Source organism: Phaethon lepturus, unplaced genomic scaffold (assembly GCF_000687285.1).
Source record: "Phaethon lepturus isolate BGI_N335 unplaced genomic scaffold, ASM68728v1 scaffold30334, whole genome shotgun sequence".
Taxonomy (NCBI): Eukaryota; Metazoa; Chordata; class Aves; order Phaethontiformes; family Phaethontidae; genus Phaethon; species Phaethon lepturus.
This window is the reverse complement of record NW_010537503.1, coordinates 29,338-53,125: the sequence shown is the minus strand read 5'-3', so window position 1 is coordinate 53,125 and position 23,788 is coordinate 29,338. Positions and strand designations below refer to the sequence as shown.

Below are 23,788 nucleotides of genomic sequence, written 5' to 3'. Positions count from 1 at the left end.
AGAAGGCTGAGTTGGCAGAGATGGTGAGTTTATAAGGGAACTGTGACTGACTGAATAATATGATGAAGTGAAGGCTATTGCAACCTAAATAGATATGAAAAGCCATCATAAAATGCCTGTTAAATTTAGTGGCTTATAAGTATGCTGTCTAATTAGTCTTCATTAAAATTAAGTTTTATCATTACAACATAAAGAAAAAGGCTGCCTATAGTTTTGACCCTTTGAGTTGTGATTATTAAAAGGTTCTTTTCTTTTTCCTGCTCTAGGCACTTGGAAAATTATTGCAATAAAATGACAGTGTTATTCTTTGTGGTGCGTTTTGGGGGTTTTTTAATGTTCAACATAAAAGAAATGAGCTTCTGATAGAGGCCTGCTGCTAAATAATGGATTTTGGTAACGCTTCTTACCTCTCTTTGCTGGGCTTTATATTGATATCACAAATGATATTAATATCAGCAAATTTTATTCTGAATTTGCTTAGAAGTGAAGCCATCCTGAAAACAAAACAGAGAACATTTTATCACTATATTTTTGAGTGCCTTGCATCAAAGAGCACTCATAAATGAGTTAAGATATCAAACGCAGTTGTCTCATTATCTTTAACTATATGACAAATTACTTTAAATGCTTTAGTGTTTCAGTTTCCAATTACAGAACTGGGTTGATGTGATTGCTGTAGTATAATTCATTTAACTGCTGATCAGTGAAAATCACAAAAAATGGAAATGAATAGTGGACAGAGGGAAGGGTGTTTACATTTTGGGAAAAGAAATGGTACTTTAAGTATTTGCAAAGGCTTCAATTATAAAGGAAAAATAATACTTCAAAATACAGTAGGACAGAATTCTCCAATACTTAAAGGCTCCTATTATTCTGTTACTATCAGAATTCTGTGCATGCAGTACGTACAACACCGGTAGTGTATGTATTGGTGAAAATTTGGTCCAGAAGGTTGATGTGCAATACTTAAAGTATCTTTTTCATTTATCAATTTATATTGATCTACTCACATGTGGTCTTTGCATATTTTCATAAAAGAAAATACTTTTCTGCTCCAATTGGCAGAAGGAGTAGTTTATAGCCTTGTATGTGTTTTGTATGTTTGTGCTGAGGTTAGAGAGGTTTAGTTAGGTTAGTTTTGTCTTTGGTTGAAGCATGGTTGGAGAACTTGTAACCTCCTCCCTTTTTTTTTGTCTGTAAGCTTTGGAATTTGAAACAGAGGAGCAAACCGTGATAGAAATACGTATTTGCTTATGACCTAAGAATTTATCTTTTTTTAATACAGTAAGAACATACTGCTTATATAAATCTTGATGTCCCTTGGGGCAATCCTTGTTTTGAACACCAAAAAGAGCAAAGTCTCAACTTCTGTGGAAAGGTTTTAATATTTAGGGAATTACATGTTAGCAGAAGTCCAGATAAATTTAATTTCTGAATTGGAAATACAATGGATGAAATTGTACTTGGATGTTGTTGTATTAGATCTACCTATGGAATGGAATAGCCTCCCGGCCTCCAGATTTGTCTCTTCGAAGGTTTCTGTGTGTGGCGGGTGGAATATGCTGTTGAGGAAAGCTAGTGTTTAAGTAGAAATATATACACATATTGTTTTTTTGGAGACAAACTAGGTCATTGTCAACTGTACTGACCATGCTGTTCACTCTGGCTTTTGTAGGAAAAGCAGTGTGTACAGATGCCAGAACTGCCCCTGCGAAGAGCTGTCATGTTTTAACAAATCCCATTTGATATCAAAACTTCCTACTACCTCTCAATGAAATTTGGTGACTTGAGTGCTTGGATACAGGAGCCGGTTGCAGTCCTGAACAGCCCAACTTGGGCAGATTCTGGACAGGGAGCAGAGGAAACTTCCCTGCAGGTCCTTGAGCAGCTACAAGACTTTTTTTACCCAATGATAAGAACAGTTTGTACAAACACTTGTGAATCTCTTCTACAGAAGTATGTTAACTTTGGAGTAATCCTTACAACTGACAGAACCACAGTGGAGTAAAGTTTGCTTTATGTGAGAGCAAAAGTTTAAGGGAGCATCCCTGTGGCAGCCATCTTTCCAAGGCACTGTGTTGTAATCCTAGTGATGCTGGCTAAATTATAACTCCTGTCCTTGCATCCATCTTGCCTGATTTCCACTGGAGTTTTGGTTGGATATGTTGTTTTTACCTCACTACATGGTGCTGCTGCTTGTTGTTAAGCAGTTACTGACTTTCGTGCCAAATGGGCCTGCTTCTGCTGGTGGTGAAATGGCTGTGCCTTTAGTGTGTAAAGTGTGTTGGAAGGAAAGGTCCTATATAGAGTGAAGATGAGAATAAGAATAAGTTTATACTAGTAACTTTCATTTGCTTGAAGGTGACTGATGATTATGAAATCTAGACTTTTTTAAAGAAGTTAAGTCAAATCAACTTGGCCTTAAAGTTTATTAACTTGCTCTTTAAATTCTTTGCATTTTACCACGGTTAATCACATTTATGTGAGCTATCTGTCTATAGTATTTGCATATGAGAAGCTTCCTGTGCAATTTCACTTATTGTTAACTGGACAATCTGATGTAAACCCCATAAAACTAATCATATTCTCATTACAGACTGCATACCAGTCTTAGAGAAGGGAATATGAGCTATTAATAGGAAAAATTGCTGGACGTGAGTTTCCTTTGGTAGTCACCATTTACACTGAGCCTTGAGGGCTATGCCATAAGCTCAACACTTTTGTATCAAGTACATAATTTTTTTTCATGCTGCCCACAGTACAACAAACCAGTTGTGCTGAGAAATATACAGCTTCCTGCTGTATATGCATTATATTCAGCATCAATTCAAACTCTTTAAACAGTGAGACAAATATAGTTATATTTACGCTAGTTTTTCTTCTTCAATCCTATTGACTTTTCCTCCAGTGAAGATCCTTAATTTGCAGTTTCTCCACTTCTTCCTGATAGTTAGAATGTAAGGAATTAGGATTGTTAGACCTGGAAGAACATACAAAATTGCAGGAAAATCAAATTAGTGCATTGTGTGGTAAAAATTCCATCCTTCACTTTGGCAATGTTGAACTTAAGTTAATCTTAAAACATTTAAGCCAGACAGAAAATTGACTATGTAATCTTAAAAGAAAACAATTTCGTGCAAGTTCCCAAGTCTGTTTTTATATTTGGTAATACAGAAATCTCTCTCCCTGCGGTTCTTACTTGAATTCCTTACCTCCATCATCAAACAGCCACCAAATGTCAATTGTTCCTTTTCCTTGCTTCTTTTTAAATTGAGTGCTGGCTTCTAGCAGCTTCTGATTGAATTCACCCACATGCATTGACTGTATTGTGTTAATGGTGCTCTCTGTAATGAGAAAGAAAAAATGTGGAAGAATTTCTGACAAGTGAGGCAATGAGTAGCTTTAGGGAGCCAAGTAGAGAAAAAGCTTCAGGAAAATGAACTGTTTCTGACATAATTTCTATACTTTAAATCTGAAAAAAATTACAGCACAGATGCTATGGACTTTTAATATACCAATACACACAGAAACCAAAACTTGTGTAATACTTTGTCACTAGATTATAACATCTTGAAAAGCGTTATCTGATTATTTGTTCTCTGGATATTTTTAGTTAACCTAAAATTCACTGGGGCCTTAAAAAGCAATTGGGAAATATCTGATAGATTTTATAAGTAAATGGCATCATTTTGCATCATTTATAAGCTCATCTGTTGTAAAATACAGAGCTCCCTGAAATGCACAGTACTGGTAGACAAAGAGAGCTAACAGGGTACAGTGAGAGCATAAGTGAAGCGAAGACTGGAAGGCAGAAAACATAAGCATATATGGCAACTTTCCTATGCTTGAGAGGGTCGTTGTTAATTGAAAATAAACTTTGAGTCTTGCTGTTTCCTTGGCTGGCTTTAAAAGGTAGAGTGTTGCCTGTGTACTAACAATATATTCTCTCATTCCATCTTTTGAAGCCTGTGGCTTTATTACTGCTTCTCTTTTCAATGATTTCAAAGCACGGTATTTTAAATGGAACAGACAGGCTCCTTTAGAGGTTTTACTCTGTTCTGCTAGGTTCTGAAAATGCTTTGTTTGGGTTTAGAGTGTGGACAGGATAGTCCTAAAGCAGTTACTTGCTTTCCTCTACAGTTATAGCATCTATGCTGGAAGATACAACAATTCTGGGGAGGATGAATGTATAAGCAAAATGGAGAGTCAGGGATATTTATTAACATCATCTATCTCATATATAGAGCCAAAGTGTGTAATATGTATTTCCTTTATGCCTTTCTGAACTAAGTCGAAAAGGGTAGTTGAAACAGGGGTGCACATTCTTGTGGTATTTGTTATAAAAATATATTCTACTGAAGCCTGCAAGATGAACTGAAGTCTGCCAAGTAAAGAATAATGACATTTTATGTTTTCAGTCTGTAAATCTTCTTGATACCTGTGGGAGTTGTATGCACAGCCAGATGTAATAGTCTCTGCAGGTGAAAATTCTGAAAATACTTGTCTGCATACAAGCGTGGCTTCAGGTGGGTCATTATCATTTCAGCCTAGCAATTGTGAAATGAGACCTTTAATTCTGTCTGTATTTCTGTATCATTTTACGATCTTTGAAATGTAATTTTGATTTCATCACCTATACATTTAAGTTACGTGTTAATTAGTTATTTGACAGCATGCTGTATATGTACCACCTTCATTTGTGAATTTTTGTGAAATTATGCTTAGAATATAGAGCAGTTGTGCTATTTTTACCTGTTTTTCAGCTGGGTATTGTGTGTGTGTGTATGTTGAGTAAAGTGAGATTGTTTATTCCCTGAATATTGTGCAAATGTTCCCGTTTTCTTTAAAGAGGAGAAAAGGGCCTCTGATTGAAAACTGGAAACACCCTATTAAAAAAAAAAACAACAAAGCAAAAACCAACTCGTTCTGTATTCCTCAAACTTTAATAACCATGTGCTATTTTTGACAAATAGAATTCAACAATGATAGGCAAACCTATCAAAAAAGATAGGTTTGCACAGGGTAGGTCCTGTTCCAGGGGCTTCTGTGTGGCTCAGAAGGTTTTTGCCTTGGAGTCAAGGTCCCGTTTGCATGTTTGTGAAAATGTGATGCATTGAAGGGTCAGGGAGAAGTTGTCATTTTGGAACTTACCCTTTTTTGTTTCATGTTTTGAGATATTGAGTGTGCTGGCTTTTTTGAAGAATCCACAGATGCCACTTTTTCCTTCTTCAAAATCATTTTCTTTAATGGCAGCTTCCAGTGCCAATCTCTCCTGTTCCAGCCTCTCTAATTCCTCTGTATATTGGGAAAGGTAAGGGAACTGGTAACACATCACTTTCCATTTTAAATTCAATCACTTACTGAAATAATGCCAATGATGTAATTGCTGTAGTGGTGCTTTTACACAACGTAAAGCTGCTGGGAGGAAAAACTCCTCTAAAATGCTTTTTCCTTGCAAACCAATAGGGAGGAAGAAGCTGAATTCATCTCTGGAAGCCCTAACTTAGGGTGCCCACACCTATAGCAGTGGTGTGTACTAAAGTGCTATTCAGCTGCTCTTGGATTTCCTTTTCAAGATTAAATTTAGTATTACTCTATTTTATAGTTACATGAGATACTATTTACTGAGCTATGTTTCTGCATTTGTTTGGTTCCTTTCTTTCTCCAAAAATTTGAAAACACATTAGTAAAACTCTTTTCCTAAAGTGGGAAATCTGAGATACTGAGTTCTAGCCCTTGAGTTCCTATTCTAAGAATGAGGTCACATGGCTTTGGACTTTGAGAGTCTCAGAAATACGTAAGGATCCTGAATATGCGATCCGTTTCTATGCTGAAATATTTTTACTGTTTTAATTTTTTTCAGCATTTGCTGCAAAGATGTAAGATTTAGCTGACCAATTCTGTAAATTCAGTATTATAAAAGAACAATTTCGTCTTAGCAATATTGGACTTCTGCTGAGTAAAAGGTACCGCATATTATTGTGGAATATATTATGGTGAGGCACTAATTAATGTGATGCAGGCATTTGCCTGTAGAAGCTTTTTTTCCATAAAGAAAACTTCTATTTGAGTAATACATGAACTAAGAGTGAGGTAAATTCATTTAAGACATTGTGTTTAAAAAAAACCCACACAAACAACCTAAACCCTCACTAGCTAGACATTATTAGCTCTGTTGGCATTCTCAATTGCTAACAGAAAAGAATATAATTTCTTCTATTTTAGAATCCATGACAGCCATGTGCTTCTGATTATTAGACATGATGATAGTCACTAACTTGATGGTTACTCAAAACTAATATTTCAGTTTCTCTATTAAACAGAATGCTGTAACAATTATATTTCTTGCTATTAGAATACAATGATCTTTTTTTTTTCCCCACTATGGAGACTTTTTATCTGCTTCAAAACATTTCTGCATATTTAAGGGTTTTCCTTTTTATTCCCCCATGTTCCTAATTCTTTCAGATTCCTTGTGTCTTAACCCTTGGACAACAGTTGCTAGTTTGTCAGAATGCGAAGTTGGTATTTGCTGTAATTTCACTGGTGTTCTAACGATGGTATCTTTTGAGCAGTCAGTTTCTGACTTGCATCAAGCAAAGAGACAGGCAGATCTCTTCCAAGTATCAACAGTGGGGAGGAAAAAAAGTATGATTAGTTTGGAATTTTTTCTTAAGTCCCTGTAGTTTTGCCCTGTAGCTATCCATGCACATCAAGCTGCCAAGTCTGCTGGGTGAATATTCATCTACTCTTATTTCTTAAAGGAGTCTCTGGCGCCTTTTAATTCTGAGAGGCGATTTGCTTTTGAGGGTTGCCTCATCCGTCCTCTTTAATGGGGAGTTAATTTTGTTTTTAATTAGCTAAGGTACTTCCATCCCTTCTGGATGTTCTCCTAAGCAGTTGTGAGGACGGTCTGTGCATCTCTGGGAAACTGGGAAGAAGCTGGAGGCAGATTTACAGCAGGCGGCAGCAAAGAGTCGCCATTCTTTGCCTGCCTGCCTGTGTTGCTTGTCTATAGATTTTTATCTAATTCCTTTATAACACAAAACATTTATCTGATGGGGAGAACAAGGGACACTAGGAGTAATGTCCACGTTTAGGCTGTATTTTTCTGTTCAAGTGGATAAACTTAGGAGAAGTGGGAAAATTATCATACTGAAAACCTAGAGAATTGTTCTGATGGGGGTTTTATATGGAGTCATTCCATCCCCAGGGTACCTGAGGAACCAGTAAGACCTCTGTGTCCTAAAAAGGAAAAGGAAAAACGAAGGCCACCACTGTATGTGGCTCTTGGAAGCCCTTTGTGCAGGTGCCTGCCTGCTCTGTCTCTACCTTTTCCAAGGTGGCATGTTTCCCTGAACTGTTGTGGTGTGGTGGAAGGTTTTCTGTTTCCCCTTGAGATATGCACCGCTAATCTAAGGAAGAATGCACAAAAAGGTGAAAGAGAACTGATGTTTCCTGTGAGTTCCATATTTGTGCATGGGTAGGAACTTTCTGGGCCCCAGTGTTCCACAGAGGTGGTACGAAAGTGCAGCTTCCTGATTCCCACCAGCCCCAGAGATCTCAGGCAGGCAGAGGGAGGAACGTGTGCCAACAGAAGGAAGGAAACATGTTGCAGAGTGACTGCCTGCTGTGGCACAACATGATTTTACTGCTTTATTCTCTGCCTGTGCTTTGGGAATTGAGTTCTCTGGTGTGCAGAGCCCCTTAATATGGGAGTCCTGGCCTCCTCTGGTCACTGCCAGTGCTTCAGCAAGGGTTTCAGGCAGGATTGAAACTGCAGAAGCAAGGAGGAACTGTGGAAGTTAGGGGTGTAGGGGCTATTCTAGAAACCAGACAGTGGCTCAAATTATCGACCAGATTCCTTCTTGTGCTGAGCGGGTAACCAGCATAGATATTCGGCTATTGAGTCACCACATACCTTGAACCTGGAGGACCTGAGATATATCAAATCCTTGGCTAATTCTGACTATAATCATGCCAAGCTCAAAATCAAAGGCATCACTGAAAAGAAAGAAAAAGAAGAATAAATAGCCTTTTACATCATACATGTCAGTGAGGAAAGCTACTTTGACCACATCAGTAAAAGTGTTAGCTCACAGGGAGGTGTTACTACCATGTACTAGGCTGCTCTAGGTAAAATTGCAGAAGGAATTGCCCAAGATTAAGTGAAGTACTATCAACTTTCTTCCCTCGTTGAAAAAAAAGGCATCACTGGGCATTGGAACAGATAGGCTCTTCCTGAAATGGGTCTTTCTGACAACACTTTTTAGGAACTAGGTTGCTGTTGGGTTATTTTTTTTTCTCCCTTTGAGGAAATAGCAAAGCTGGGGTGGGTTTTGATGTTCTTTGACTTGCTTCAGCTTTACAGGTGAATTTTCAGCAAGAATCTATGAGAAGCTTGTTTCTAAATGACTATTTCCTAGCTAAATCCCAACCCACAGAGCTGCTGAGCCTTGGACACACATGAGATTTGAAGCAAGGCTCTTCCTCTGTCTCCTAGGCTTAAAAGAAGAATTCCATGATAAGAGAGAATATTCCCCATTTTCTCTGAGCTCCTGCCCACTAAAAATGGGAAAATACAGTTTTGCAAAAGCACTGCTGACAGCAGTATGGCTTCTTTATGTAGCATTGTCAAACCACATCAGCTCTGACAGTGCCAGATGTTTGCTCATCAGTTCTTGCTAGGTGTGCGAAGCCAAGGAGCCTTTTAGTGGGTAGAAATTTCTGCTACAGAGCTAGCATATGTGAACCCAGATTTGTAGGTATTTTCTTACATTGTTTCTACATGTCAAATTCTGTATGGAAATGCTATGTTAATCTAGTCTAAGAGGAGTAAAAAAAGGAGATGCTGAACTATGACTTACTGTATAATGCCCACATAGTTTTCAACTTGCATGGCAGTGGCATTTCTCCAGTCCTTCTTAAATCCAATCACCAAGGTATTTGGTTTCATTCTACCCAAGCCTGAGGCCTAACAATATTAAAACACTGCTTGAGAAGGTACACACACATACTTTTACTGTAAATGAAAAGTAATGGCAAAAGATAACTGAAGTAATGTTCTGGAGACACTTGCAACTAGATTGCATTTCATGAATGTCCTTCATGCTCATACCCATGCAGAAAGCAGAAAGATTAGCTCTAAATCATTCCAACTATAAATGATTTTAGATGACAGAAATGTACTTTTGCTAAATTAGCATTCATTTGCATTTCTTCTGACATGCTCTCATTAAAATGGTTCAATAACTTGGAATCAAGAGAGAGTTCAAGCACTGTTTGTATGCTCATTCTAACATAATAGCTTAAAGCTTTTATCAGATTCGGAATATTCAATAGATGAACTGGGTCTGAAGTCTCTTAAAACACCTCGGATATGCGGAGAAGGCATATCCTGTTAAGAATAATTTTTTTTTGCCTTGAACTTAGAAACTGCTGTTGTTCTGTTAGCTGAGCATGCTTTATAGATAAAATTACAGTTTATAAATAGGAAGAACAAATGGTTTGTCAAGGTATTAAATTGCCTCCAAAGCTGGGCCTGGACAAATAAGGGTTGTCAGATCTAGATTCAGCTAACCTAAGTTTTATAGCAATCTAAATACTCAATGTATTGGGAACCTTCAGGAGGAGACCCATGAATATACCAACTTATCAAGTTGTTACACTTGCCAATTTTTACTACTAACAAAAAGAAAATAGATAAAAACTGTTGGAACCTTGGTGGGCTTTTCTGAGTACTACTGATATACCTACACTATTTAAATGAATAATTGTTTGGCAAAGCAATGCAGATGTCCTTAGGTTGCAATAACGATGATATGGTTATTCTTCTGTTTGCTGGACGGGAATTATTTGTGGTCCAGTAGTTGACTTTGGCAATAGTGTTTAAGCAGTAATGGAAAGGAAGAGATCATCAGACTGTAACAGTTCTCAAAAACATCAGAAGAACCTCCTACTGAGACAATGTATAAACCCAAGATGAAGTGTCCTTGTGAGGCTTTGGTAGAACAAAGGGATCTTTATTAATAATATTTCACCTTGCTCAATTGTACTGTCCATTCAGCACATGTACAAAGAGCCCTGGTAGGCTACCAGTGGGTGACTGTTACCCAGAGTATTTTAGCTGATTCCCTACTGTCTCAGTTTGCACTGATGTCTTTTCAGCTGTGTATTTTGTGCAAAGGATGGGAATTTTCTCTACATTTTGCCTCAGTACCTGTATATTTAAATATTCATATATGTGTGAGAGAGAAATGGGAAATACGAAAATAGTACCTCTGTGCCTTCATTAAGGCCATTTTAAATGGACTGTTGGAAATGATCTGCTGTATTCTTGGAGTAATAGAAAAACACTGCAGAATCTTTTATTTAGATGGCCTTTTCTGTGTTTGCAGGAAACGTATATTACATATTTTCCATTTTCAATGAATGCAAAAATGATCTCAGATATTTAATATGCCACATAATACCGAACAATAGAATTGATTTGAAGTGTATCAAGTGTTGGCTGCATAGACATTCATATGTTGCCCTGTAGAGCACTCTCTCTTTTTTTTTTTTTTTTTTAATAATAGTGTCTTGTTCATTTAGGAGAGAATCAGTCTGTCTTGTCTCATAATTCCATAGCCCAGAACTAGATCTCTTTATGAAAAAAACCCATAATATAATATATATGTACCCCCAGAATACCCTTTCTGTTTATAACATTAACCATATATACATAGGACTTCTTAACAAGTAAACAGTAATGCTTTACATAAAGGGATGCTTTGATGTAGCACTTTTCTATGTGTTCTGTAAACAAAAAGCTTACTTGAAGCAGACTTTTGACTCCATCTCTGAAGCTGTCAGCTGCCACTGCCGCATAAAAGGCTTTTCTTTTGTTCTTTGTGAGCCAGGCCTGCTTTTTTGCCATGCCACTGTTCATCTCCTTTACACACAGCTTGCGTGGTCCCTGCATGATACAATAAAATATTATTAAGAAGGCTTTGTATTATACATCACACAGTGATTTTGAAGGAGTTACCTAGTCTGCTATGGGGGGGAATGGAGAGAGTCAGAAAAATACATTTCCAAAAAGGGTCCACAGAGATTCAGTCCTTTGAAAATAACTGTGCTGCTAACATAATTCACATTCTGTTCGAGAGGGCTGAGGCTGTTAATGCTACTTAAATATAGTGATTCTGACAGAAAGAAGGACTGCTATAGATTGTAACATCTTAGAAAAATATCTAAGTATGATGAAGCATCTCGGAGTGAATAAAGTCCGTCCCTGACTTGACTACATAAAAAAGTCTCATCACATCTAAATATACATGGTTAAGCTCCTGTCTACTAATAGTAAGAGAAAAGGATTGTTGCCATACAATTAAAGATTCAAATGCCTTTGCCACCAGGTTCTTCCAGTGGTCATCTGGTAATTTAATAAGACAAAATCCATATGCATATCCAAGTCACAAGACATGATACAGTGACTTGACAGCAGAGAATGAGCGGGGTCCCCAAAAGATTAGGCCCAGGGAAGACATCAAGTCTGCAAGCATGGCCTTTAGAAAGATTGAGATAAGTTTGCGAAGTGTGTATCTGGAATTTAATTGATTTTAAAAAATCTGTGCTCTCAAGTTTGAGTGTAAGATTTTCTAGGCTTTGTATATTCCCTTTCATGTTGTCTTTAGGAAGCTGAATCAGTAGTTCAGATCTTCTGCAGTGAGAGGGACTCTCGGGAGTCTCAAATACTGGGTTTAGTGTTATTGGGCTAGACAGGTAGTCTTAGCTTTCCAAGGCAGAATAGAAGAGCAGAATTGTAAACTGTGGGAGCACGTCCAGCAACATCAGAGACAGAAGCAGTAATTACACTTGCAAGAAGGATAGAGCTGGCTTGGAAGCACTTGGAATCCACTGAGTGTTTCCATGTGCCTAACTTGGCAAGTGGTACCAGTTTGGTTTGTTATAAACAGATAGTTTTGAACTTTAGTTTGCTGCAGAGTTTCATTTTATGCAGAAGTCATTCCTTTGCACTTTTTAAAATTTCTGATGTTTTTGAGGATGCTGGCAAGTTGCAATCTTGGTTCCAGTGGAACAGATGACCAGAGAAATCAGAAGTTTCCTATGATATAAAGCTAGGAAGACTTGGTAAACTTGTGCTCAGGTGATTGTATTTCAGATTTCGTATTTAAATTGTTCACATTTAAAGTAAGTGAGTATATGGTAGCTGCTTCTGCTAAACTTCTGTAACTTCTGGGAAACTGTTTAAAATAGAGCTGAGGGAGATTTAGATTTTTTTTCTCCATAGCAAATACTGTAAGCTCAAAATTTATTTCCCATTCAAAAACAGTGTAAAACCCAAACTGAAAGAAATTCTCTCCAAAATTATATGTATGGGAAGGATCACTTAATTCAAAATCAATTTCTAAAAGGTAATTTTGAATGTAAACCCACGATGTCCTTCTTTCAAACCTTTTCAGCCTTACCGAAACTTTTTTTTTTTGCCTTCCTGGAAGAAAATGGGATGTAGTATATGTTTATATAGATGTAGTATTACTTGCAGTGAATTGGCATAGGCTGCTAGAAAAGGAGGCAAGGCCTTCAAAATAAACTTTCCAGCTAGTTTCATATAAAAAATCAGAAAATAGCATTGAGAAAGAAGCTGTGAAATGACCTGGCAGATTTCCCACTTCATGTTTTTATCTGTGCCTTTTTCATCAGTATTACATATCTATTAAATAAAGTGAGTTTTGACCTGATCAAAAGTAGGCTGGGTTGATGCTCGCTCAGATGTTGTCCCTCTTGTATGTTCCTGAACTTCTTATGGTTATTTGGGAAATACAAAGGGAAGTATGGGAGAGTTATGTGATCTTCCTTTAATAAGATCATGCTATATTCTTGGGTGATAGTAAATTTACTGGAGTTTGTTTGTATTTAATGGGTGTAACTTAAGAAGAATTTTATCTTGGCTGTTGGAAGAGCATTGTGAAGAGCTGGGAATAAGTTGAACAATAAGATTGAAGTTCCCTTGTGGGTAAGGAGAGGAGGAAAAAAAAGTCTTGCCCTTCTTCCCAGTCTCTCTAAGGAGAGTACCTGAAGGTAGTTTCACAACTGACTTGCACAATATGTTTTTGCTGGCCAAGGGGACAGTCCCACCCTTCTATTAGATGATAGCCTATCTGTGTCCTTCCCTACTCCTCCTTTGTATCAGTGTTAATTTGTGCAATTGTACAAGGAGTCCAGTGAATTTGCAGACTGAAGACTAACCTTGCAAAAATATTTTACGTGAAGGCAGGGAGTAAAAGCAGAACATCCCTTTTTACTGGAAAGACAGACTGCTCAACCCAACATGCAGCCACAACCTCAGAGATAAATAACTTTTAAATTATCCTTATGTTCAGTTGCCATATTTATTTTATCTATCTCTGAACGATCTGTAACCATCTTCTTGGAAAGTTTCTTGCCCTTTGGGAAAAAGGAAAAGAAGATGTTCTGTCTGGCATGGTGTCTCAAAACTTTATGCATAGCTAGCATCATGTCAGCTTTTGAGGCAAAATATGCTGGGCATTATATTTATGGCTAAATTTTTTTTTTGTATTTGTTATGATATATATTGTAGGCTGCTTTTCAACATGGTCCCTTGGAATTTTATCATCCAATTTTTACTACAGTTTTGCAAATCACAAAGGTTCATTGTGTCACACTTTTATTACCAACCAAATTAAATTTAGCTTAAGTTGCTGAAGAAATAATAATTTTAAACAATGAAAATGCTTACACTAGCAAAATAGACATAGAGTTTTTGTATAGACAGGAATGAAATCTCAGTTCTCCATAGAAAGTACTAATAGTGGAGAAATATGCCTAAGAATTCAGAAAACTTGCTGAAACTCAACTTAAGGAAGCTGCATAGTCTCAGGATCTTGTTGGGAATGATTCTACGCTTACTGAATGCAGTGGGAAAGCTAACAATAATTACAATAGAGAAGAATTAGGACCACTCACTCTTTATAGATTCATTTGATTTGGGAAGAATCACACACAGATCTTCTGTACTCACTTCTCCAATGTGGCAGCATCAAATGAATTATTCCTACACTCCTGTAGAGGAATGCATTATCTTGCCTGGACTGACTCTGTTAGTTAGATTCTGCAGCCCCATTTGGTGCCATGAGCTGGTTTTTTTCCTCTCAGAATTAAAAGGTCATTGTAATATTTAAAATACATTTTCTCCTCTACACTACAAACCCATCTATTTTTGTTCTGTTGCAATGAGAGACTAGATCTTCATTCTTTAAGATACATAATTTCTTGTGTATTTATAACTAGAAATATATTTTGCTCCTCTCTTTAGATCTCAGAAGTGCATGTTTATCCTCAAAATTAGCATTGTTACAGTTTTGGAGAAACCACTGCAAAGAGAGATGAATTACTTGCCAAATCCCAACACTGCAAATCAGTTTCAAAGCTGAAAACAGAGCCTGGGTAATTTGACTCTTGCACTATAATCCTTCAAGTTTTCATTTTTGTGTTTTGGGTTTTTTTAAGCCTTGTTACCTGTTTTTAAGCCTTGTATCTGTTTAAAAAACAAAAATATTTCCTTGTAATGCTTTATTTTTTTGAAACCATTTTTTGGTCCATCTACTATGAACTCTGAAATGCATCTCAATGAGGCATTTACCAGGAGGCTCTGTATCGGCCAATAGCTTTCTTGTAAAGACTTATGACAAAATTTATTCACAGCGCGAATCTCTTTCATGGTCTGCACAGAGGCCAGTCAGCACCAGTCGGAACGTTGCATGCTGAGTGGGAGCGGAATGTGTAATGGAGATCTGCAGCACCCACTGGTGCTGAATTTTCAGAGTTATATGAGTTGACCTTACCGTGTACACTTCACAACAGATGCACAGCCCATTGTTCTTTGTGAAAGTATGTGTGATGTCTAGCAGAGCAGGCCTGATCATAGGAGCTCCTGTTAATGCTATGCACTGGGGTCTGTTAGGAGGAAAAAAGAGGTTGTATTTAATTGGGTGATGTACTTATTCAGAATAAGCCATTCTACTGTTCACTGGAAATCTTACCTGAAGTTTTTCACATGGTCTTCTACTGTAGTTAATGCCAGAGCACTGTCTAAGGCATTAATATAGTAAAGAGCCTGTGTAGAAGAGCCCCAGTTTACATCTGCATATAACAAAGATAAATAATGCATATTAAACCATGGGCTTTTCCGTATGTTCTATTACAAAAGTCATCAATCGTGTTATCTATGAGCCAAAGCAGGGTATATTCACTCATGCTTCATAGATACAGAGCTATCGTTCTTTGTGCATCATAATAGAATAAGTTTTGCTTGTGTGATGCGAAAACAAACATGCAAATAAATTGTCTCATTCTTTATAAAAAAAATTGTAGGGAATGTTCTTCCTCTGCTTAAAAACTGTTTTCTTCTCTGTTCTATTAACTTTGTGTCCTTTTTCCCATGTATGAAATGGACAGTTCTGAGTCATGTATTTGGTGTGGACTTCAAGGAAGTCCAAATTAAACCATTAGGAAGGAACATTTCTAGCTCAAATTAGCTCTGTTCTACTATGTAGGTCAAAAATTGTTGTCCAAAACCAATTTTGGCATATACATCTTTTCTCATTGTTGTGCAGCTGTTTGGTGGATGGAGACAGATAAGAAACAGCTTTCCACATTTTGAGGTCTACATGAATGCAGATCAAGTCCCATTATGCCAGGATACAAAGGTAATACTTAGTGCAACTAAGTGGAGGTTTGTGTAGAGATTGTCTTTTCTAAGGAATATCAGTCTTTTCTGAACCCTTCAGTTGCTGGTAAATAAGTGCTGAACAAAAGTCACTCTTTTAGAGAGCAGGAGATAGATAGCTTTTGTACAGTGTCTCCAGTGAATTTAACTATACTTAGCTGCTATTTTGTGGCAAGGACACTGGCAATATACTGGGAAAGGCTAGAAATCCTCAAATGCTTTTGACAACTGTCTCGTGACAGGTTCGTTCTCCTACAGCTGATGATATTCACTGGAAGAGAACCATAGACTATCCCAGTGGGTGTGAGAGCGCAGATAGAGAGGACACACAACAGCGCAGCAATATACACAGAGAAGAATAACACGGGCTTGGACCAGGTGTTACTATCCCAAGCTAGCTGTAATGAAAGCAGATCTGCTGAGAAACTTGCCTCTCTTATTTGGGTTGTGGGGGTTTTTTTGTTTTTTTTTTTTTTTTTCCCTACTGCAAAAGAAAGATGGTTAGCACTGAAATCTGGAACTGGGTTAGTTTTGTCCTGGATATGAATAACCAGACTGTACAGTCTCATGCTGGTGCTGTATTGCATTAGCACACAGATTTCTTGAGGACAGCTCCTGAGGTTTGCTGAGCTACTGAGCGGTTTTTTCCAGCAGTACAGTGTGCCCATCTTTCTTATTTACTGAGGAATTGTAGGAAGGTGCTGGAGGATGATCAGTTCATGAGTAATTCAGATTGCATTTTTGTTGTGTAATGGGCAGCAGGTTTACATTTTAAGCGTGGACCTCCCAGAGGAGTCAGCTAAGAGCACAGCAAATTTCAGGTAAGGTTTTGTGTCTGGATGGAAAAAAATTGACTGATACTCAAGTAGTGCAGATGTGGTGGGAATAAACTGGTGTACTGGAATGTTTACACAAAACCCTGAACTAGATTATCATCTTAATCTATATTACATAAATTATATATATTATATAAAGTGGCATTTAATGGGATGCTCCAGACTTCCATTTAAAGAAGGGTATCAGAGACAAAGTAATGTCTAATTCTGTAAGCAGAATTAATTCTTGTAAAATCCTGTCTGGCTACATAACATATACATAAAATAATAGTGTTTTGTGGCCTTACCTGGTTTCTTATATGTTACATAAATATACAGGAAGAGCTCAATGGCATAAGTGATGAGAGCTGCCCACCAGTTGATGACAAACATGACACCACAGCACAACAGGGCTCCAAAAAGTGACACCCACATGTTATAATATCTGAATGCAGGTCTCCAACCTGTTTAAAGAGAATGGAGAAAATTGGAAGAACATAAAATCTATTGATCAAATGGTGATATGCTGATTTTGCCCATACAAACCCATGTGCAATTTGTTTCAGGCTCTGTCAGAAGGAGTGGGAGTGATATGTGCAAATTCTCACACATTGTGAGTATCAACAGATACTTTTGGGTGTTGGCTGATATACATTTCTATATGCTTACAAGCCTTTTACTACAAAGCCTTTCCTATTGCTTTGTCCAGCCTGGCTTTGAGTAACCATTCTGTTTATATGTATTTTTGCCAAATTAAAGCTCACTGGCTCAGAACTAAAAATAGATTTTCCTCTAACTGCAGGTAATTGGCTACTGTGTCCTTTTGATGCATACACGTAGAACTTATTAATGGGAGCTAAACACTTGCTGAGAGGAGAGTTTATCCCAATACTGTAAGTTCACCTGTTTTAAACTTGGAAATGGCCTGGCCTCACTGCAGAAAAATAAAATCATTCAGAGTTTACTTTTAAAAGGTATTATCCCTGCTGCTCTTCAGCCGCAGTACTGAATCCATCCCCTGCTAGCAATTAAAATTATAAGGCAAGCAGTGAGCTTCCATGGTTTGCAGGTCTCTGCCAGGTGTTCCACAGAGCAGACTCTTTGGAGATGGGGAAAAACAAGGAAGATACAAGGAGAAGCTGAGCAAACCTATCTTTGATCATCTTTGTAATGAGGGAATGGGAAGGTCTTGCTGCGAAGAAATTTGCTCTCTTGCAGCCTTGCAATTATTATAATCTATCACTGTGAATTGGCAGAAATTAACTGGAGGAAATGAGAAAAGAGAAATGGCTGCAGTTTTGTCTGAAATGTTAAGTAGTGGCAGAGTAGAGTCAGATGCACGCATGTAAAGTCTATAGAGGTAATTTTTACTCTGCTCCAAGGCCATGTAGAGCAGATCTGCATTTGTTCAGCTGTGCAGGTAATTAGCAGAAGTGCTCATCTTGTCTGCCCTCTGAACAAACGGCACCGTGCAGATCTATAGGAAGGAAGTTGGTGTAGGCATTTATGTCACTACTGCAGTTCCTTCACACTGGAAGTCAAAAATGTATTCCTTGCTCCTTGAATTGAATAATTGATTCATACCAGCAGGAAATTGTCTTTCCTGTGTTCCAAAAACAATGTTGCTCAGCTGATTAGCTTCAGTCCTTAAGGTGTCATCCCTTCATTAATTAAGATGATGAGAATTATTCTGCTGTGGTGGTGCCCAAGCCTGAAAGTCAGTATGTTCCTTTGCTGCACATATGTAAAGAGAGGCTCTCAATTTACCCTTGAACTTGAACAGGACCTCATTGCACCTCACCTTACAGTTCTGCTACTAGCCGCTGCAGAGCTGTGCTGATGCTCTTTGGTGGACCTGTTCTTGTTCTGTATGTTCCCTTCCAGGCAGTGTAACTTCTAGTGCAATTACTGTTCTTATGAACTTGCCTGTAAATTTCAGTGTAGATTTGGAGGAGAAAGGCATAATGGTTCCCCACTATATCTTGCTTATTTTATGTGGTGAGGGTTGGCATAGGTTTTTATCCAGACATGTTGTGTGATAGCAAGAGGAAAAAAGCACCCTGAGGAGCTGTTCTGCTCCAGTGGCATCCACCAAAGTCTTTTTCATCCTGTACAACTGTAGGGAATGTAAGGACTAGAGCCATTATTTTTATCTTTTGGAGATAAATAAAATGTCATCATATTCAATGAGAGCAGTAAAACCTCAGATCACATAGCCTGGATATTTTACAGGTACTGCAGCTTTCTCTGACATACAGTCAAAAAACTTGCACAAATCAGACTATGAAGCCCGCCTTTAAATCACTGGCGAATGCAGACTCACCTGGAGATTTTGCATATGAGGCATGAAAGCAGGAGAAATTAATCAAAGCATATGAAGCCAGGAAGAAATTGGAGATGATGGGAGCAATGGTATTCAGTTCAGCTGCAAGACACACACACACAAGTCAGACATAGGCACCAGTTTCCTAGATTGTTGGATAGCTTTTTCCTGACCATGCATTAAATCTGGACACTGTCTGAATTTGTCATCCAGAGAGAGCTTGGGTATTTTCATGTGGTACTAATTTAAGGCCACTTTGATACACCTTCATTCATATTAAGTAGTGTCTGCTGATGCTGATTTTAATAATATTATGTGCTATGCAAGGTTATACCTGATACTCTGATTCTACAGACTGACTCTTAATGATGTAGATCTGGTGTAAATTTCAGGATTTTAAATACATAATTGAGAGGACACATGCATTTCACAAAAGACTTATGGTTAAAACTTACTGCTTTGCTTTTTAAGTGGCAATCTGAATTCACTCTACTAAACTTCCCATTTATTTAGTGTCACACAGTTTGAATTTCAAATCTTGGAAAAACTAATTTAAAAATCCCCACACCCCTAGGTATGGTAGTTGTTTTCTACCACCAGGGCTGGCAAATTGGCATTTGCTTTGGACCTGACTGTGGGGAAGGCTTGGCAGAGTAGGTTTCCGAATTATCTCAGAATTACCTTAGACCTATGTGCAATACCAACTGGAAAACCGTTTCCAAAGTTGATCACTTCGCCTGATCTGATACAGTTCTAAGCACTGCCCTCTTCCAGTGGAGTGAACAGGAATTGCATCTACTCTACCTCTTTGAAAATGAGGCTGTGGTGGTGCTGAGGTGGTGCTAGAGTCCCTGTTGGTTTCTTTTTGCCTTCTTTAAGAATACTGGAATTGCTACCAGGGCTTTGAGTGTTCTTGGGCTTATGTCAGAGCTTACATGACTGGAAATTTTTCTAACCATAGCTAATAATTGTATTGAAATACCAGTTCATGTAATTTCAAAACATGAGATTATAGCAGTTGTGTAATGATATACAAACCAATCAAAATGAATGCCATGGCAATCACGAAGGTGAGAACATATCCCCTGATGGGCTCATTGTTTTTTCCGTATCCTTTGGCAAAAAAGTGGAGCCCTTTGTAGACGTTGTCCTTGCAAAGAGCCTGGGAAACAAATCAGAACTTAATTTTCTTAGCAGAAGTTCAGTCTGTGAGGATAGCTTGCTAGGCTTTTGCTAAACAAAATTTAAATCTATCTTAGCACTTCAAGTACATCTACTGCTACGGCACATAAACATTCAAATAAGGTGATAAGTTAATATCCTACTATATTAGTATATGGTAGGAAAACAGTATCACAGGCATTTAATATTTATTCAGTGCATTGAAAAAAGATTAACTGAATTGCTAAATAGAGTCTAAGCTGGAGGAGACTGAGGCACAAATCAGTGGCTGGTTGTAAGCTGTACAGGTTATCTTTTTGTCCCATGCCCTCTATTCCCATTCTGTCCACATTGCTGCTGCCCAGGCATCTTCTGGACAGCCTGTTCGAGCACATCTGCCAGCACCTGAATCTTATGGTCCTCAGGGCTCCTGCATATTCCTGGCATTCCTGTGCTTACAGGGTGGCTTTCTGTAAGGATATAGAAGTGCTCCTGAAAGTAGCCTTAAAGTTATCTATAACAAGCACATATGTATCCCCCTGCAGCAAAGATGAGCTCTGACCAAAAAAACATTATGATCCTAAATGCTCACCCTTGTATAAAGGTGACAAGACCTGCCTATTTCTGTTGAAAAACATTCTACATACTGTGTTCCCTGCCTTTTCCTCCTACATGTGTCAGTGTCTAAAACTCTATCACATTTGGCACATAGAGTTCAATTAAAGTGTATGTCTTTGAAGTAAAATAGAGTGTAAGGAAACGGGTAGTTTAATTTTACCTGGAAAACTTTGGGTGCGCTGACAAGAGATGCTAGAGCTGATGACAGAGTAGCAGAAAAGATGCCAGCTGTGATGAGAGGACCAAAGCCAGACACCATGCTCATCACCTTTAGAAAAAAAAGACGGAAAAAATAATATTCAGGCTTGCATTTGGATACATTTTCTGATCACAGACCCATTTAAGTATCCTGTTTCTATGTGTGTCTGCTTTTCACGGTTCTAAATTCAATATACTACAAACCAACTGTGAAGTAGGGAAATACTATTATTCCTGTTTCATTACCAAGCAATGGGGGTATAGCCGAATTTTTATACAAGTATGCAGCGCTCTGCTGAGGCAGACAAGTACTCCATGAGATTTTCTTACCTCCTTTACTAACTGGTTGCTCTAAGTAACAGGCTCTACTTGATGAGAAAATAGTCAGCTTGTAGCAAGAAGGGAAGATGGAAACGGCAGGAAAAAGCACTCAAGTATGAAATCTGGTTGGAGGCACTTCCTTTAGTTTGGTTTGGCTTTTTTTTTTTCTTGACTATTTAGTATGGCTTTAAAAAGAGAGAAAATGTACTATTGTGCTGGCATAAGAGCAGGCTGCAAACAGTAACGAAGGTCACTGTCAGGCCTCCCTCAGCCTTCTCAGCGAGGCTGCACTGGCCTCTGTGACCGCTGAAGCAAAAGGGTTATTGAGAAGCACCAGACAAGGAAACTAAAAGATGAAGTGGACAGATGTGGTTGCCAGATGGTTTTTGGTGTTTAGGAAGTACTCCAGGAAAGAAACCAGTTAGTTCTGGAGATTTGTCAGATGAAGACATGTTTTTTTCTGACTTTAGTCTGGCAAAAATAAATGCAAGAAGTGAAACTCTGTTTATGGCTGTAGGGAGGTCACTGATTTAAGGGTTGTCCTGGGTTCGGGCAGCAGAACTGAGGTGGGAGTGAGAATGGCAAATGATCAAGAAAGGGAGGACATGTCTGTGACAGGGACAGCATATCCGTTTTAAGGCAGTTAACCAGTCCTGTTATTTAGCAGAGCCAGCTGAGAAAAAAGCAAGTGACTTTAAAAGCTACAAATGGCTAGTTGAAAAGCAAGTGCAGGGCGGTGGTGAGCTCCTCTCGCAGACGGTGAAGCACTGGGGCTGAACAGACATGTGGGAGCCGTGGCTGTCAGGCCACAGAAGAACTGCTTTACTTTGATGCTTTGCCTGAGCTTTATTCTGAAGAACAAAAATGATAGGCAGTCTCTTTCTGGCCTAGGAGAAAGACCACATAACTTTTCACTTGATTTTTTCACTCGACTATTTTTGGATACTTTTTTTAAGAAGTCAGAACTCCGTTTTTTGTACTGTAGCACAAACCTTTAACAGTGACCACAGCACCCCTCAGGTACAATCACATCTGTGTGTAAAGAGCAATGAGATGAGTTGCTTATCTGACAGGATTTCCTGAGGTGTCTCTTAAGTTTAGATTTTGAGCTTGAAGATGTTGCTTCCTCTTTCAACAAGTGCCATGCAGCAGTATATACTGTAAAGACCTTACTGGAGTGCTGGAAAGGCTAGTGATGGGCAGTATGAAGGTCATGTGGAATGCAAGGGACTTTTCCCTTTGATTATTCCTATAGCTTTTTACTTTTTTAGAGAGGAGTGGATGTCCTGTTGCAGTTAGTTGTCAGCAAATAATGGGTTTGCATGTTTGTACTTACGTATTCATATATTGCTTATGATTATACATATTATCTCATTAAAACCTGAAAATTATTCATCAGCCCATAATCACATGGCTGACTTGCACATCTGGAAAAATCATAGCCTAGGCTGCAGGCAGATGATCCATTGCAGCTCATTCCAGGTACAACTGTATCATTGATGTTCCCAGTAGCATCTCGTACAACACAGGAGCCTGTGGAAACAATGATATATTATTATTTTCCTTCCCTGTGACATGAGAAGAATGTTCTTGCCACACTGACTCTTAGTCTGCACACATTTTGTACAACTGCTGCCTTAGTCTCATCCCGAAGAGCAATGTTTCATGTTGGGCAGAGATTACTTCCCTGTATTGTGGCTTAGTTTCTCATGTTGTCTGTAAGCAAATATTTACTTCTGTTACTTTTAAAATAATCAGCCAGTTGACTAATGAGGACTAGCATATTTCTGAGAGTAGAGAGCCAGATAGAGATCAACAGTAAATTAACTAACTCAGAAGTATGTTGTCTGCCTGTGACCACTTTTACAAGTGCCAGTATTCAAAGGAACAGATCAGTGACGGTCTTAGGTCTAGGCATACGCTTTTTTTTGTGTTTGTTTAACAAGGACACACAATTGCTTTAGAGACCCAGAACCTCAGCTGTTCAAAATGTCATAATCCTACTGATATCAATATAATGAGAAAAACTTTAAACAGGAGAATTTACCTATATCTTTTTGTTTTTATTAATATTTATGCTGTCTTTTTTTTTGTTTGCCACCAGAAATGGGAAGAAACATATTGAGTTAACGTAGAGTGCTGATCTCAACATTGTTAGTGGCCAAAATGTAAGTTTATATGATATCTTCAAATATGTCAAAAACATTGTTACTGAGAGTCCCAAAGTAACAATTATCTATTTAGCAAACCAAAATACAAACAGAAAGAAAAAAAAAAAAGTATTGCACTGAAAAGTAGACAGCTCTGAAGTTGAATTACAGCTATTGCTTGTGAGAACAGAACAATGCATTAATACAGATTTATAACAGAAAGTGAAGAATGACTACTTCAGCTTTAATTACAGGGGAAATTTAGATCCAAATAATGCAATAACCTAAGCTGCAGCTTGAATCAAGTATTTTGCCTTTTGCATAAAGTACAAGAACCACAAAAGTCAAGAAGACTTGAGATTCATCTCCAAGAAAAGGGAGTACCCCTCAGGGCTTTCATGCAGTATTGAGGTATTTGCTCATAAGGAAGAGTGTAATTCTCAACACT

The 23,788-nt window shown here is 38.1% G+C and overlaps 1 protein-coding gene across 2 annotated transcripts in view; it reads right to left on the bottom strand.

The window, feature by feature from the left end:
• The window catches only part of SLC12A1 (solute carrier family 12 (sodium/potassium/chloride transporter), member 1), a 47,275-nt gene that overhangs the window by 5,555 nt on the left and 17,932 nt on the right, over positions 1-23,788 (bottom strand). For both annotated transcript variants that reach the window (XM_010286509.1, XM_010286510.1), the window contains exons 10-23: positions 22,572-22,723; positions 20,832-20,939; positions 19,931-20,054; positions 18,893-18,994; positions 16,878-17,033; positions 15,069-15,168; positions 14,871-14,982; positions 10,817-10,957; positions 8,868-8,974; positions 7,922-8,004; positions 5,152-5,295; positions 3,213-3,344; positions 2,869-2,980; positions 408-494 (exon numbers count right to left, since the gene is read on the bottom strand). In XM_010286509.1, the coding sequence (XP_010284811.1) occupies positions 408-494; positions 2,869-2,980; positions 3,213-3,344; positions 5,152-5,295; positions 7,922-8,004; positions 8,868-8,974; positions 10,817-10,957; positions 14,871-14,982; positions 15,069-15,168; positions 16,878-17,033; positions 18,893-18,994; positions 19,931-20,054; positions 20,832-20,939; positions 22,572-22,723 (1,660 nt within the window). The remainder of the gene's footprint in view (positions 1-407; positions 495-2,868; positions 2,981-3,212; positions 3,345-5,151; positions 5,296-7,921; positions 8,005-8,867; positions 8,975-10,816; positions 10,958-14,870; positions 14,983-15,068; positions 15,169-16,877; positions 17,034-18,892; positions 18,995-19,930; positions 20,055-20,831; positions 20,940-22,571; positions 22,724-23,788) is intronic.